The sequence below is a fragment of the Balaenoptera borealis genome, assembly GCF_965194805.1.
Source record: "Balaenoptera borealis genome assembly, chromosome: 17".
NCBI classification, from domain to species: domain Eukaryota; kingdom Metazoa; phylum Chordata; class Mammalia; order Artiodactyla; family Balaenopteridae; genus Balaenoptera; species Balaenoptera borealis.
Genome location: NC_138876.1, coordinates 9,893,130 through 9,910,596, shown reverse-complemented (window position 1 = coordinate 9,910,596; position 17,467 = coordinate 9,893,130). Strand labels below are relative to the sequence as shown.

Genomic DNA, 17,467 nt, shown 5'->3' with positions numbered 1-17,467 from the left:
CAGAGTCAACCACTGGACCACGGAGGAAGTCCTGCCACTCCTTATTAGAAGTAGCTGCTCAATAGGCCAGTTGGGAACCACTCAAGGGCTATAATATTGGAGTGGCCCCCAGGTGTCAATCTGCCCAACTAGATTTCAGCCTTCTGTAGGAAGTGTCTCAACCCATTTCCCTTATAGAAGTATCCCATGTATCATTCTGGATGGTAGGTTTGGATTCTGAGTATCCAGTAGGAAAAAAGAATAAAACTTGCATTATCCAAGGCCCACTTGGTGGCGGTACTTTGATTTTTATACACACTGTCTTCTCTTCTAATTTTCAAAGTAACTGGTCAAGATGGGAATCATAATTTCCATTTTACAGGTGAAGAAACTGAGGCTCATACAGCTTAAGTAAATTGTTCAAGTTCTCATAACTAGAAAGTGGCACCTAGGATATCTGGATACAACCGGTGCATGTAAACGTAACTCTAGTGGGCAGACTGGGCTTAATAATTTCTAAAACCCATTCCAGCCTTGTTATGCATGGTTCTTTCCAACAACTGGTTGTCTTCCCTCTCCTATTACACTAAGAGACAATTTCTGTATGGGCAGAGGCATAAGAATTTCTGGAAATCCCAGAGCAACTACTGAAGGCATGACTGCTGACTTTTTAAGTCAAGCTGACTCACTCAGGTCTACTTTCAACAAACAGTGATATCAACAAATGTGGACAGCACCCTGAATAAGTTCCCCCCTGAGGGCAAAGGACCAGTGCCTTTATGGTGCACGGGGTGGACTCAGAAATGAATAAGGCACTGCCCTGCCCTTAAGGGGCCCAGTGTTCGGGGAGTCCTTTACTTTTGTCTCTTCCTTTCCTAATAAATCCAATTATGTCCTTCTCTCCAATAGGATGATAAGCTTTCTTCAACTCTCCTTTAAGATCTTCCCTTGGCAAGATTTTTAGGTTAACTCATCTTGATGCCTCTGTGAAGGAAGCTGTGAGTGAAATGAGAAGGCAATAATAAGTTCATTGCTAAGAGTTTATTTTCCCCATCCAGAGAAACTCCCAAGATCTTCCATTTTAACAAATGGAGGAAAGAGGAATAGATCTGAGGGGTCCTGTTTCATTGTTACCTGCATCACAACAAATGGTCATGCATGGCTTTGTCAATGCAAATTATGAATCACTTATTAGGTCAAAAGTCATTGAAATGATTGTGTTCTTGAACAAAAACTTATGAGGGCACAACAGTGAAATTTAAAAAATGTAACCAGCATTTATTGCATGCATGTCATAATCACGGCACGGTGCTAGGCACTGGGAATTCACAGAGATGGCCCAGGTCTAAAGGAATTCATGGTCTAAAATGTGAAAGAGACAAAAATGCCAACGGTAGCATCCTGTGGAAAATGACCTTTCAGGAATGTGATCCAATGTGATGGGAATACAGAGGCAGAAGGAGTACATTCTGTCTGGAGGAAGCAAGTTTGGAGAAGGCTTTATAGGAGAGCTGAGTATGAACAGGATCTCAAGGATGGGTTGGATTTTACATGACAGAAAATGGAACAGGAAGAACATTCTGGGAGGACAGAATGGAGGGAACTAAAAGGTATAAAGGAACAAAGCTATAGGAGAATGAATTCCTTGGGTACATCAGAGAATCATACAATTGATCGTAAGTAGAACTAGTAACATAGGCAGGCAGGTTTCAAATGTGCTGCCCTCCTTTCTCTACCAAGACTTCTGAAAGTGTAACAGCTAAATGCAGTCACACGTTTGCACAATGGTTGAGCGGATCTTTCTCTTTTTGTGGCCTCAACCAATTGTGTTAGCGTGCTCTTGCCAATCCATTGAAAGGAATCACCCCACTCACTGCCTTGCATGGTTTAGGCAACTTTCTACTTTAAAGCATAAAGCGGAACCTTCCCGTGATGCTGTAAACCACAAGACATCAAAGGAATGAGGCCCCTAGAAAAATAACATTAGGAGCTTCTCATCTGTTTCTTTTGTGCCTTGAATGAATAGTGGGGGTGGGACCAGGAAATGGGAGAAGAACAGAAGTGTTATGACTTTGTGAAAGCTTTGTGAAAACCCTTTTCTTTCAGCTGGGTCTGGACCCATCAATTGCATGCTTCCTATCACTTGGGAGGGTGCTGGATTCAATGCAATTCCCAAGTTTTTGTTAAACAACAAATAGTTTCTGTGTTCTTTTAAGTTACCCCAGGAACTTAGAAGGTCCACAGCTCCTATAGTGTCCCTTGAATGGACCCTAGGTATAGGGGTTCATAGGTGTGATAAGGCAGGAATAGGAGGCAAAGCCACATTGCAAAAACTCTTGCATGTTTCACTGAGAAGCGTGTACTTTATTCCACAAGGAGCCATGAATGGGTTTCATGTGTGTAGTGGATTCATTAGCTCAGTGCTTTAGAAATAGGTTGTGGAAGGGAAGAGTACAAGATGGATTGTAATTAAAGGAGAAAAGCTGAAGATTTAAGGACAAGGTAGGAGATCTACCCAGTAGACTTAGAGGTCTTGGCTTAGACCTAAGAGATAAAAGGTGATGTGGAGGCAAGGAAAAGAGAAGAGTCAGAAGTGGTGCTAAGATTCCCAGCTTGGATTAACCTACTAAGAAAAAAAACAACAGAAAAAGGATGGGGGAAAGGGAACAGGTTCAGTTTTAGGCCCCTCAAGCTTCAGGTACCAAAGGGATGATTCAGTAAGGACTCTTGAGAGCATCTACAAACACGAGGGTGCGGTTCAGAAGACATTTGGGGTCTCGAGACACACATTGTTCAGCTGAACTCACAGGTGTGGAAGACACCACCCAAGAAGAATATAAAGAATAAAGACAGAAGAGAGATTAAAACTTAGAGACTATCATGTTTGAGAGGCTGTGGAAGAAGAGAAGTAAGGACATCAATTAGGGATTGTTGGGGGCATGAGGAGGGGAATTAGGAGACAGTAGTGAAAAAACATATAGTCCAAAGAATAAAAATCTCCACAGACAAAGGTTTTGAGAGGAGCATTTAAACGGTAACAGAGAAAATATTTTCAAAATAATTTACAACTGGAAAGAAGGACACAGAATTTTATATATACTATAATTACAACAATGCAAAATATGTACACAGATATGACACAGCATTCAAGTGAATTACTGCTCTCTGTAATGTCCTTTAATCTGATTGTAACACACCGTATCAAATATATTCAAATGTATTCCCTGTATTTCCAAGGACTCTGTATCCCATTTAGTAATGGGGTTCTCTGCTTCTTCCTAGATCTCTTAATGATGAAAAATAATAATGCCAGGATTTATATGAGAAATGTTAGATACTGGGCAAAGTTTCCAGCAATCTTTTAAGAAAAGCAACAGATAAGCTATGTATTCTGAGGGAAGAAGAGACCCAATATTGACACTTCTTTTTTTTTGATCAGAAAAATAAAAAGATTGGATGCTGTAATGGGTATCAGCACTTTGGTGCCCTAGTTAGGAAAAAAAGGTGCCCAAATTAGGAAAAAGATACTATGTAGAAATAGACAACTGACTAGAACATAACTGTATAGCACAGGGAGCTCTACTTAATGCTCTGTGGTGTCCTAAATGGGAGGGAAATCCAAAAGGGAGGGGATATATGTACATGTATGGCTGATTTATTTTGCTGTGCAGTAGAAGCTAACACAACATTGTAAAGAAACTGTACTCCAACAAAAAGTAATTTTAAAAAAAGATAGGGGTAGGGGATTAAGAGGTACAAACTACTATGTATAAACTAAATAAGCTACAAGGGTATATTGTACAGCACAGAGAATATAGCCGATATTTTATAATAATGTTAATTGGATTAGATTTTGAATCACTATGTTGTATACCTGAAACTAATATAATATTGTAAATCAACTGTACCTCAATAAGAAAAAGAGGTCACAGGCACTTTGGTAACTAGGTTGAAATGTAGGTAGGAGAAGATGGACTGACATCTTCAATGCAGATGTTATGTGGTTAGAGGTTCTTATATTAGATGAACTCTAGGTAAGATGGGGGATCACCTGGCAGTGAGGATGTCTAGGCATCAGGGGTAAGTTAGTGGAAGACAGATGCAATAATAACTAAGCATTTTGTGGGGCATGTGTTCTGTGCAAGATACTCTATGAACGAGTTTATTATGCTTCACCTTATTTAATTCTTAAAATGACCCAAGGACAGGTGTTACTCTTATGCCCATTTTACAGAAGATGTAAGTACTGTAACACTTCTCTGCTTAATACCCAAGGTTTTCTTCTCTCAGATGATATATTGAGTTGGGAAATTACAAATTAAGAATTTCTTCAAAGTCTGTACTGAAGAAAATTGGAGTCCCATGTCTTGACAAAGTGCTAAGGGGAGCAATAGTCTGTTTGCTTGAAGTGAGCATTTAACAAACTAAATCACGCATTCGGTTTTCTACATTCGGTGGATTGAGGACCTGCCGGGCAGCAAGCATTGTTCCCGGCTGGAAGGCACCATCCTAATGTCAGGACATTGTCATAATGCATCGTAAATTACCTTAGCTTTATGTGCACATTTTCCTCTTACAGGAGAAGGAGGAAGAAGAATTTTACACAATATCTCAAAGAAGGCCTTGAGCATCTGCCCACATGTGTACTATATACCGGAGTGTCTGTACCCATTTGGTTGCCGCCAAAGTCCCGTGGCATTATGAACTCACAGAACAAGAAGGAAAGGGAGCAGATAATTTTTGGGAGTCACTGTCATTCAAAGAAAAGATTCCAACTTCCTGAGCCACACAAAATCTAACTCTTTGCGAATGCAAGTCTGGGTACAAGCAGAACGGTGAAGGGCACACGGGCCAACGACAGGGCTTCTCTGCCTCTCCCTGAGCTCTGACCCCTCTCATGGCCCAGGACTGAGGCTGGCACGAACCTGGGGCCACCCCGGGTGCTGGGTGGAGATAACTGATCTGACCCTCCAAGCTGTTTCCTGGTTGTGTTAGGCAGGGGAAAGGGAATTTTGTGTGTGTGTGGTGCTCCGGTGCAATCTTACTCTGCTTTGGCTTGTTCTAGATCCTGGTTTCCACGGTTGACCTACCCTTTCCTCCCCAATACGAGAGGAAGAATGATGAATGTTCTCTAGCTCCTTATCGTTACTAACTTAGATCTGTTGAAACTGCATTTAATTTCCACAAGCAGGTGTGCTGTTTGTGTCTGACTTGGGTGGAGGGTGACTCTTCTGGTTATTTCCTAGAAGGGATTGCAGCTCCAGTCGCTATTTTTACCTCATAATAATGCACAGAAAGACATAGCTATGTTAATGATGTCCACAAACGATGACTCAGTATAACTATGAAGCAAAACCGAATCAATGAGCAGGCAAATAGCTATTTCTTATGGAAGGACATCACTACCTAATATTTTTAAATATAAGAATGATGCTTCTCCTGTTATTGGTCAATTCAACGTAGTCACCTTGGGGGACTATGTGCTTACCCTGACCATGCATCTTTGATGACTGAGCTCAGATCTCTGTAAATTATCTTCAGAGTCCATTTTTGAAAAACACCAAAAATGCAGTCTCTCTGTATTTGATTCCTAAACAGTGACGTCCAGCCAGATCACTCATCTTGGTGACTTTCAAAAATTAAATTTGTTCCCAGAGGATAACGACTTGACATTGTTGAACATACCTAGGAAGCATATGCTGTCAGCTAAGAACAATTAGCAAAGAGGACCATGGTGGCATTGTTTGAGTATGTGCATGCTCTCCAAGGCCACTGCCTTGGCCTGGGCAACAAGTGAGGGTCTGGAAGGGTCTGGCTCCCTGAGAATGATCCAACTCATGGTGGTCACCATTTTGTAAATAATTGATAGAAGATTGATATTGCTATGAAACTGTGGCCTGTTCGGATTTTTAGTCACACGGTGTACTCATGATTATGTAGATAATCTCATGTTTAGAGCATAAAGTCTTGCGCATTTTAAAAAAAATTTGTTACATCCCTATCTTCTTCCTTAAATTCAGATCTCTTCTTGGGCAGGCACTATTCACTCTTAGTTACCAAAGTCTTCAAGAAAGAGAGGGAGAGAAGAAGCTAACATTTAATGAATGTTTTATGTATATTATCTCTATTTGTCACCCAACCAATCTTATAAGATAGGTAGTATTGTTAATAATCCCATTATACAGATGAGGAAACTGAGGCTCAGAGAGGTTAGGTGACTTGCCCAAGGCTACACAGCTAGTAAATGGCAAAAGAAGAGTGCTTGCTCATTCTATGTCACCACACAGCCTCTGTCATTCAAGCCTATTCTGTTTCCCAGGCACAATTAATGTCCTTAAAGCCTTGGAATCTAAGCTTCAGTGAGATGGGAATGGTTTTTTGGATCATATTGTGTTATTACGGCTTTTGGCACTTTGTGGGGAAAGGCAATTCCAAAAATTAATTATCATTTGGGAAAAAACAAAATGATCTCCTCTGTGTATTTAGCCATAACCTAAAATTGGCTCAGTGTAGAAGCAAAATGAGCTTATATAAGATCCCTCTGTTCAACTAGGAAAAGTTCTGAAATTACAGTGGAGCTATTTGACACTTATTCTTTGTTTGAATTATTTGGTGGGACTGCCACTGTGGAAGCCTGGGAAAATCTAATTTTATCCTGAATACTTGCTGGGGATTTTAGACCACAATGAATAAATTTTCCTTCAAAATCACTTAAGGTTCTGATTCCTACCTGAGGAGTTAACCAGAGAAATGAAGGCAAGAGTTTAGGGGAGCACCAATTTGCACAGTCACTTTTGGAATTTAAAAAAATCTGCTTATTTGCTTATCACTGATTTTTCTCTTCTCTTTTCATTGTTTCTCTCCCTGCTTTTTTGCTCCTTTTTGCTTTTTCTCCCTTTTATCTTCCTCTTTTAACTCCCCCCCTTTCTTCTCTCATCTTCATCATCATCATCATCATCATCAAGATGACTGATGTTTAATGAGCATTTATTATGTACCAGGAACTATAGTAAGTGTATACATATATTCTATCAATCTAAGTCTCATGACAACCCTGTGAGGCAGGCACAGTTGTTATCCCCAGTGTGGAAATGAGGCTCAAAGAGCTTCAGTAAGTTGCTCAAGACCACAGTTGTAAGCATCAGAGCTGCAATTTAAGCCAAAATGTTCTGACTACAGGTTTCTAACAGAGTCTCTGTAATTCTGCTTCCCTCTTATCTTTCTCTGTCTGTCTTTCTGATTCCTCTTTGTACTTAATTTTTTAAATGGCTTTATTGAGTTATGATTGACCTACAATGAACTGCATATATCTAAGGTACACAATTTGATGAGCTTTAGTATTTGCATAAGTCCGTGAAACCATCACAATCAAGAAAATGAACACTTGCATGAGTTTCATTGTATCCCTTTATTAATTCCTCCCTCCCACATCCCAAGCCAGGAAACCACTGATTTCTTTCTGCTATTATGTATCAATTTGCATTTTCTAGAGTTTTAGATCAGTGGGACCATGAAAATGCATACTTTTGTTTTGTTTTTTTTTGCTTATTTCCTTCAGCATAATGATCTTAGGATTCATCCATGTTATTGCACATATATCCATAGATCATTTCTTACTACTGATGAGCAGTAGTTCACTGGATGTTTGGTCTACAGTTTGTTTATCCTTTCACCTGTTTATAGACATTCGGGTTGTTTCCAGTTTTTGGCTATTACAAAGAAGGCTGATATGAACATTCTTTTCCAATATAGAAATACAACTTCATATTTTCTAATATATTTCTCATTATTTCTTTAAACAAGAAGTTTATTAAGCAACAAAATGCTTGACTTGAAGGGAAAACTGTCTAGGACTCATTTCTTTTACAGTAATTTATCCCTACTTAAAGACTGATTGCCCTATATGTTTATTTCGTTATCTGATTGGATTTTCATTTTTGTAATACACACACACACACACACACACACACACAAAATAAACAGTTTGATCTTAAAAAGAAAGAAGAAGAGTCTTGTTAGACTTTCAGTCTTTTAAGATTTTTTTAGGAAGAACTAGAGCAGCATATAATCTAGGGATAATTATTGTATACTACTGAAGCAAGACTCATCGATTGCTCTACTTAATGTCCCATGAATTATGATGTTTTTCAGTCTGGCTGGTGGGAAAAGACACTATTCCCAGCCCTGTGTGAGCGCTGGGCACTAATCCTTTCAGATGGTTCTTTCCCAAGCATTGCTTAGCTTCCTCACATGCATGCACTGATCGGACCCTCTGCAGATCTCTGAGTTTTTCTCTGTCTCTGCAACTCTCTTCTCTCTGGTAGTGAGTCCTACAAACTCTAGCCACCTTGGTCCCCCCAGATTCTCGGCTCTGTCTCCTCAAATCCGGGAGTTGCACAGGGTTCCGTGTGTGTTCTTCCAACCTGAGCCAGTCTGAAAACAAGATCTCTTAAAGCAAGATACATGGGACTTTCCTGGCTGTCCAGTGGTTAAGACTCAGCACTTCCACTGCAGGGGTGTGGGTTCGATCCCTGGTCAGGGAACTAAGATCCCACATGCCACGTGGTGTGGCCACAAAATTAAAAAAAAAAAAAAGAGCAAGATACAGCTCTGGCAATCACAGGGCTCACTTAATTTGCTTCTTGTTTTTCAGGGATTGCTGTCCTTCAATACCTGATGCCCAGTGTCTTGAAAACTATTGTTTCATGTATTTATTTATTTATTTTTAAGCTGTTTCAGGTGGCAAGGCAAATCTTGTCTCTGCTACTCCACTGGAAATCCATCTTTTTTAAAGGAAAACTATTAAATAGACTGTGGGCTCTGTCCTGTGCTGGGCCCTTAAGGTAATGTTGAAAACTATACAATATTGTCTTTTCTCCTTAAAGCAATTTATAAATTTGAAAGGTTGGAAAAAATGTTCTAGTTAGATAAATAAATTATAGAAAGGATGGAGTGAGGGTACTAAGATGATGCCTTAAGGATATGTGAGCTGGCAGGAAGTAATCTGAAGGGATTGGGTCTACTTGAAAAAGAGAGGCTTGAAGGCTGGGTAGGACCTGAATTCATGGGGGAGAAATGGGAGAAAGTGCCAGGATACAGAGACACAGATGATTATACTTCTAGGGAAAATTGGTTCTCAGGGACCCTTTAAAACCATAGCATACTCTGATTGCTCTTGCAAGTATAGTTGACTAGTCATTCAATTGTGCCAGAGCAGAGAATAAAGGGGCTTGATTGTAAAATGAAGATCTTCCCATTGAGCCTCCCGAGAACTGCATTCTGGTGTTTGAGATGATGGGAATGGTTTGTGCATGTGCCTGTCATTCACTTTACAAACCTATGTCTCTTCGCTCCCCTCTTAGACTACTTCTCAAATCGTAGTTGGGACACGGCTTTCTTCACGGTCGTTTCCTATATCTTCACTCTTTTTTAGTAATTGGCAAGCTCCAGTTCAGAAATAAACTATACTTTATACCATATATGATGACAGCCTCTCATGTTTATGTCACATCATCCAGCTTAATCAACTGCTTCTGGCCTGAGAATCGTCTCTCACGGGTGAGGTGGAAAGGTCCGGTATACAGATGAGGAAACCAAGGCTCAGAGAGATGAAGTGATTTGCTTGGGGACACACCCTTGTGAGTGATGGGAGGTGGTTGTGCAGATTAAGCCTTTTAGAAGGTTTGAATGTTTGATTCCTTCTAGTTTGGTAGACAAATCCTTAGGGAGAAAAGCATGGCCATATATGTCAGGATGGCAAATGGTGGGTCAAACCAGGTTGCTGTAGTAGCTGGTGATGGAGAGAGTCCAGATGCCCACATTTTAGGCCAGTGGGATTCCTGCACCTGATGGGATGTTGGGAGTTGGCAAACTTTGTCTGTCAATAGGCCAGATAGCAAACTTTTTTGGCTTAGTGGGCCACACCACCTCTGTTGTAACTACTCAACTCTACCGTTGTATTATTATACAAGCAACTGTAGACATTGCTAACACATGAGTGTGTCTGTGCCCCAATCAAACTTCATTTACAAAACAGGTGGCAGGTGGAAATTGGCCTGTGGCCATAGTTTGCTGACCCCTGGGTAAGATGATCCTTTGTCTGTGGGAGGAAAATATTAAAACTTGGACTCATTTACTTTATCTCACTTTTTAACATTTCTATTTTATGTTTCATAATGTACATGGTATGTTAGTACAGTGGTATAGGTATGTAACTTAGAGATAAATATATATTGACGGTGCAAGCTCTAAACTTTTTACTTAGTAAATAAATCACAGCTGACACTTAATCAGCAGATACTTTGTGGTAGGTGTTGCTCTAAACACTTTACATGGATTAATTCACTTAATCCTCACAACAACCCATCAAGAAGGTATTCCTTTCATCCTTATTTTGCGGAGGCACAGAGATGAAGCTACGTGATGCAGAAACTTACCCACCCCTTTCTTAGGACTGGGAAATCCATGAGTGCTGTGGTCCTGAGTTTGGGAGTTCAAGTTTGGGGCCAAGGGTATATATCAAGTGTTGATTCAGAGGTCCAGATTAGTACTTCACAAACACCAACTTCATGTAAGACCACATGTTAGAAACTCAACGTTTGCCACCTCATCTAGGTAGGCACTGTGAGAACATGATATTCTTTAATTCCACAATCACTGTGTGAAGAAGGTATTATTTTTCCCACTTTACAGATGAGGAAGCTGAGGTTCAGAAAGAGTATGAACTCATTCAAGATTCTACTGCTACCAAGTAAAGGGGCTCAACTGGGAGTGAAATCCAGCGTTTGCCTAACTCTAAACGTCTGATTCTTGGCCAACTTACTGCCCCTTGGGACACTCCTCATGCCCTCCAAACGGAGAAGTTCTCAGGGAGCTGGTGTCCCACAGAGTCTACAGAATCGGAGCTCACTCATTACTTGGTGGGAGGAAGTCCCAGAGCACATGGTCTGCCCCACACAGCCCTGAAACCAGAGCTAGTCCCATCCTGCTCAGGACTTCCTTAGGAACAGCCTAGTTCTTCCCTAGGGACGGAGCCTGGATTCATGAGTATGAGCTCAAGAATAAGCCAGCTGTGGTTTGAATTGTAGTACTAAGTCTTAATAACTGAATTAATAAGGGAAGGACAGAAAGGGAGGAAGAATGAAGAGAAATGAGAAAGAATGGGAGTCAGGCATGAGTAGCACTGAGCAAGCTACTTTCTGAGCCTTAGTTTCATTACCTACAACAAGGAGATGGTAATACCATCCTCCACATATCTTGAAGATTTAACGATGTTATGCATATCAAGTAGATGCTCTATATCTGGGGTCAGAGGTGAGGCTTTCTGTCCTTTTCAGAACATTTCTCAGACCAATTCTGGGGCCAAGGTGAGATAACAGAGAGCCTTTCCTCCACCACACACTGGAGGGGGTCTCAGAGAATAAAAATCTACCCAAGGTCTTCAAGGCATAGGGTTGGCTGGGGCCTACTGGGACATCCCAACCCCAACTGTCTTCCCTCCTGACCCAGAACTTATATCCCAGTATGTGAAGGTCTGGGTCATGGCTTAACAGAGCCAAAAACTGTCCTTCGCCTGACCCCCTAAGCTGACCCCAAGGCCCAGGGCCAGACTAGTAGCTGTGTGGCCAAGAGAGGGTCAGACTTACAATATGACGGTGAGTGTCCTGTTGGGATACCTACTGAGTTTGTGATGCTCTGGGCATTTTCTATACCACTTTGATTTATGTTTAGCTGTTGTTTCTGCGTTTGTGATTTACTAGCTTCCTTCCTTCCTTCCTTCCTTCTATTTCCTCTTTCTTCCTTCCTTTTTCCCTCCTTCCTCCCTTCCTTCCTTCCTTTCTTTCTTCCTTCCATCCTTCCTTTTCCAGTGCAGCAAACTTCGAGGGATAACTGTGCCCTGCCCTATATTGGAGATAACAGCACATTCTGCTCTAGGGCTTTAAGATGAGTTACAGGAAATGAGAAGGGAAGAGAAGGCAAAGGGAAAGAGGAAAGTGGACAGAGGGGAAAGTGAAGAAGAAAGAAAAGGAGGAGGAAGAATAAGGAAGAGAGAAATGGGAAAGAGAGGCAGAGGAGCGAGCAGGAAAGAGGCAGAGGGAAAAGGAGAAGATACAAGGAGAGAAGGGAGGGCAGAAAAGGGGAAGAAGAAGAAAAGAAGGAGGGAGAGGCAGAGGAGGGAAGACGGGCCTCTGGAGTGCGAGCATGTCTAAGGCCCTCAGCCAGTCCTGCTTATCTGGAGCTGTGGAGATACCTAAGCCCCAGTCTCGCCAAGGGGAGCTCGTGAATAAATACCTCTGGGTAGGAGCAGATATCTGTAAACACAGCTGAGGAATTGAAAGTCAGGTTCTTCAAGGGTATCGACTTGTCAAAATCACACCACAGCTGCGGATTAAGAAAAAAAAGAACAACAAGAAACAAACAAAAAAAAAAAACACAGGAACAACAAAGTCAGTGTAAGCTGGAGACGGGAGTCCTCTGCTACCGCTGTTGGGCTTCGGCAAATGCCTGGAGCAGGCCAGGCCCTAGAGGGGCTTGATTTCAGAATTCAGTGCCAGCTGGGATTTTTCCTTTCATTTTAAAGAAAGTACTGGCTCAGAAAAAACATTTGCAAGCCAGTCACGAAACCTGGGTAAGACTGCTCTGTTGACCCCCTCCCGGAGGGTCACTGGAGTGGGGCTTTGAAGAGAGAGCCAGGTGGCAGGAGAAAAGGTCTGGGAACACTCACAGCCTGTCTCCACGTCAACAGCTGGGCAGATTCGAGGGATCCAAGGGGGCACGCTTTCCAGAAAGACACTTAGCGTTGGGGAGGTGGGCATTTCCTAGGCCAGAAATTGCTGTAGGAGATTCTGTGGCACTCAGAAAAGCATAGCTACCGGTGGCCGAGTGCCCGTGCTGTGCCAGATACTTTGTACAAAAAGGCCTCACAACCACCTTGTGATGTAGCTACTACTTTTATCCCCATTTTACAACTGAAAAATATGGAACTCTGAGAAGTAAAGTAACTTGTCCAGAGTTGCCGAGCTGGTAAGTGGTGGAGCTGAGATTTGAACGCAGGTCTATCTGACTCCAAAGCCTCTGAACTTCCACTCCACTGTCATATGGTTGGCCCCAGAGGTAACCCTGACCTAGAGTCATTGGGCTTATTTCCAAATCCCGCACCCCAGAAACATCTGATTCATCAAGACTTGAGATCCTGGCTACAACTTGGCAGTCTGTGATCAATGACCCTAAGTACTTCCGTTTTCAATTGCCATAATCTATAAAATGTTCATTAGATGATGAATTTAATTAGATTATGGTTTCCCTTTTCTTTGGGGATTTCCCTCTTTCTTCATAGACTCCTTTACTACGAGGCCAACCGCAGAGCTTGAGCAACATATACTCTAAGTAATTATTGGGCCAATTTGGACAATGGATTTCAGGCAGTATAAACCTCCAACACAGGGGCTGACAATTGTGGGGTTCACCGTTTGGGTCCCTGAGCACTTGGAGAGCCTCCCTTAGGCCCAAAGGGCACAATGATGGTTTCAGCCATAAGACGATGCCTCAGCTAGCCTCCCTCCATGTTCAAAACCTGGGATCAGATAAATCTCTCCTAAAATCTAGATCCCTAAATCATGGACAACACGGACTATTTGGATAGACACAGAAAACGCCTAGAGCGACTATGTTACCATTCTAGAGAGAAAATGAAATCATTAAAGCGTGGATCACCAAATTAAAACAATGATAAATACGGCAGTTGGAGATTCATCTGAGTTCGATGTGTCATATCCAATATGAGCTCTTAGAACGTCATAGGTAAGATGCTCAACCCTAACCCTGAAATGCAGTTTCCTCATCCGTTACATGGGAACAATAATACCTACCTGTGGCACACAGTAGGTGCTCAATAAATAAACGACAGCTATTTATTTCCATTCCCCGACTCCCACTCCCAGAGATACAATTTGGCATATGAGAATGAGCGTGAGTCATGGAGTCAGACAGACCTTATTAGCAAGTTATTTCATGTCTCTGAGCCTCAGTTTCCTCAGCCATAAAGTGGGGATAATGAGACTTACCTCACGGGGCTTATGTGAGGATTAAACATGAAAAACACATAAAGCTCCTCCTTCAGTGTGTGGCACGTAGCAGGTGGGAACTTGATAAGCAGTAACTCTTATTTACGATTATAATTCACTGGCCACTGAAAGTACAGAAACTTAAGGGCGTTTGGAGCTCCTTTAGAGCAAATAACCTCCACCACTGGGAAAAAGACAATTTTCCACCAGTAAAATGCACAGTTCTGACAGTTTAGCCACATCTTCCTTCTCTAACCCTGAGCTTGGGGCTGGACCAGGCACATGAAGATAACTAGTACCAAGGAAGGCAATGTAAGAAGCTGCAGGTTCCATAAACTCTTAATTCCTGACTACACACTAGATACCAAAGGGCTTGGAATGCTTACGATATTTAGGATGGCGCCCAGGAAATTAATCAAGATGGACGCAAAGATGATGACATTCCTGGCCAAATAGGTCTCGTTAATCCAACAGCAAGTTTTCCGGAGGACCAGGGGCAAACACTTATAATCCTCCGCTGTGGTGATGAGGACCAGAGCCGAGTGCAGCATAATCAGGATGGAAAACTGGATGGCCATTGGCATCACCCTGCAGGGAAACACAGAACGTTGGGTCACGTGGCATTAATCGTGTGATCCCCTCTCGATGAGCAACTCTGGCAATCACATTCATGATTGCCCTTTCCCACTCCTTGCACCCAATAATTCCTCTAAAGCTCTGTTTGTTCAAGAAAAGGGCTATTAACAGAAGACTTTTAAAACCAATTAAATCCATCCCTAGAATATTCTATTGAGAAACTTTGCAATGAACATCAAATATTTGGCTTGATCTATTGCTTCTGCCCATTTTTTCCCACTTCTTTTCTCATTCCTCTTTCTCACTAGGCAACTGCTGCCAAGGCAACACACCACTGGAATTCTCTCTCAGTACTCTGGCTGTGGGAGAGACCCACACGCACTTTCCCCTTCAAGGTGGGTTTTAGGAAACATTTTCCCTCTTGGCCGCTCTGATGCCAAGAACTGAACTTGGCACCTCTGCTCAGTTTGGTTGGTGATCATCATGGTTTGCAAAGACTATACTATGTGCTGTGTGGGACATGGGTATGTAGAGCTCATACTTGCCCAAGGCTTCAACATCACAGCCAACTATACATCTCAGGCTTCAAAGCTCTGTCCTGTGGTAGTTCCTGCCTATTGGGCACCTCTGTTGGGTGTCAGGCGGTGATCTAAAACCCCATCTCCGGAGGCATCTGCTTCCTCTCCTTGTCAGCCAACTTATCACCAGGATTCTCCCTGGGAATTTATCCCTTGTTCTCTATTCTCTGTCCAGCCACTTGTGTCCCTGGCTGGCACCTGTCATTTCTCTACCTCTATTTTAGCCAGTAAACTGCTGCATGTTAAATGGTGCCTTAATGGACACGGTGGGAGATTTTATATCCGTTCCGTCCTCTAAAAAGTGAAGTTCATTCATTTGGCTTTAATATGTTGACTGGAGCTCAATAAATGTACATTTAGTGAATGAAGTTGAACCTACCTTCTTCTAAGGCTACCTCTTCTTATCCTCTTGCCTGAATTTTCTTATTTATTATTAATAACACTAGCATAAGTACTGTATTGAGCTCTGATTATGTGCTAGGCACTATGCTAAACACTTTATATATAATACCTCATTTCCATTCCTCAGAACAAACCTAAGAGGTCTTTTGATCTCTTTTTTCACATGAAGATTTAAGGCTCAGAGAGGAGTAACTTCCCAGGGGTTACTGAGTTGGTAAGTGTTAGAGCTAGGATTTAAAGTCCACTCTGCTATTCTAATCATTTTGGTGAGTAATGTATGTCCCATATTTGCAGTAATCTTTTTTACTTCTGTGGTTTCATTGTGACATTTATTCGTTCAACAAGCTTTCTTTCTAGGTAGGCATCAGGGGTACCAGGACAAGAGACACATCTTGCCCATCTTCTAGGAGATCATAATCTAGAGGGGAATATGGATATACAAATGATGAACTATTACATACTATGTTATGATATAGAAAAGGTTATAAACAAACATCTTTTAGAAAATAAGAAAGGAAATCAAGGAAGGGTTCACAGAAGAGGTGACACTGGGGTTAGGTCTTGGAGGCTGAAGAGAAGGATTTTTGGGAGGAAAGACTGGGGAATGTGGACAAAGTAACAGAAGAATGGGAGTGACCAGTGTGTTTAGAGTTTTTCAGTGAGCCAGGTGGTGAGGCTTTGGGACTGGAGAACAAGTGGTCCAATAAACACTGTGCGAGAGAGCCCTGCCTGTAGGCAATGCACTGATATTTAAGATGTCTAATCAGGGAAGGACATGATCATATCTGTGAGTGTGAAAGACAACTGTGGTGGAAGGTGGTGGGACTGAAGAGGAGAGAAAGTATTTAGAAGGTTTAAATAGTTGAGGCCTGAATTAATAAGGAAGGGACATAGGGTAACAGCACTGAAAATTGGGAAGTTCAAGGAACTATGCGGAGGTAATCTTTATTTATTTATTTATTTATCTTTGGCTGCATTGGGTCTTCGTTGCTGCACAAAGCCTTTTTCAAGTTGCCGTGAGCAGAGGCTACTCTTCATTGCAGTGCACGGGCTTCTCATTGCGGTGGCTTCTCTTGTTGCAGAGCACAGGCTCTAGGCGTGCGGGCTTCAGTAGTTGTGGCTCGTGGGCTCTAGAGCGCAGGCTCAGTAGTTGTGGCACACGGGCTTCGTTCCTCCGCGGCACGTGGGATCTTCCGGGACCAGGGCTCGAACCCGTGTCCCCTGCGTTGGTAGATGAATTCTTAACCACTGCGCCACCAGGGAAGTCCCTGTGGAGGTAATCTTAATAAGTGTTTTATATGTGTGTGTGGGGGGGCTTTTGGGAGAGGTAAGTCATGATGAGCAACATGAATGTTTTCACCATCTTACCTGGGTTAAGTGCAGGAAGAAAAGCTAGTCTACAGAGGTAAAGGGTGATGCATTTGATTTGGAGCAAGTTGAATTTTGGGTGCTTGTGGATCCTCCAGCTGGAGACATCTAGATGTCTAGGCAGCTAGAGGGATGGTTGTAGCACTCTGGGTTCCGAGCATGTAGGCGGTGGTTGAAAAGTCTCAGATTGGAGAAAACTGCCCAAAGAGGGAGTGCAGAGTAAGAAATAAGAGGAGCAAAGGTGAAGCTATGGGAGAAGCCAATGGGCCAGAAGAAGAGATGGCATCAAAGGGAATTTAGGAAATGTAGTCAATCCCCAGGAGAGCAGGAGTGCATGGTACCGTGACAGCCGGAAGGTAAGACATTTAAAGGAGGGAGTGACCAAGACTGTCAATTTCCTCTGCATGGCCAAGCATCATGAAGGCCGGAAAGTGACTTCTCCTACAGCCCGGCTATCATTGTTGGAGGGTTTTGTTGTTGTTGTTGTGTTTTTTTTTTTTA

At 42.3% G+C, this 17,467-nt stretch overlaps 1 protein-coding gene across 3 annotated transcripts in view; it reads right to left on the bottom strand.

Moving 5' to 3' along the window:
• ADCY8 (adenylate cyclase 8) overlaps nucleotides 1-17,467 on the bottom strand; it is a 230,034-nt gene that overhangs the window by 47,416 nt on the left and 165,151 nt on the right. For 2 of the 3 annotated variants that reach the window (XM_082363043.1, XM_082363045.1), the window contains 2 exons: nucleotides 14,429-14,630; nucleotides 12,271-12,360 (listed from right to left, as the gene is read on the bottom strand). In XM_082363043.1, coding sequence (XP_082219169.1) covers nucleotides 12,271-12,360; nucleotides 14,429-14,630 — 292 coding nt within the window. The remainder of the gene's footprint in view (nucleotides 1-12,270; nucleotides 12,361-14,428; nucleotides 14,631-17,467) is intronic. The other variant, XM_082363044.1, reaches the window with a different exon arrangement.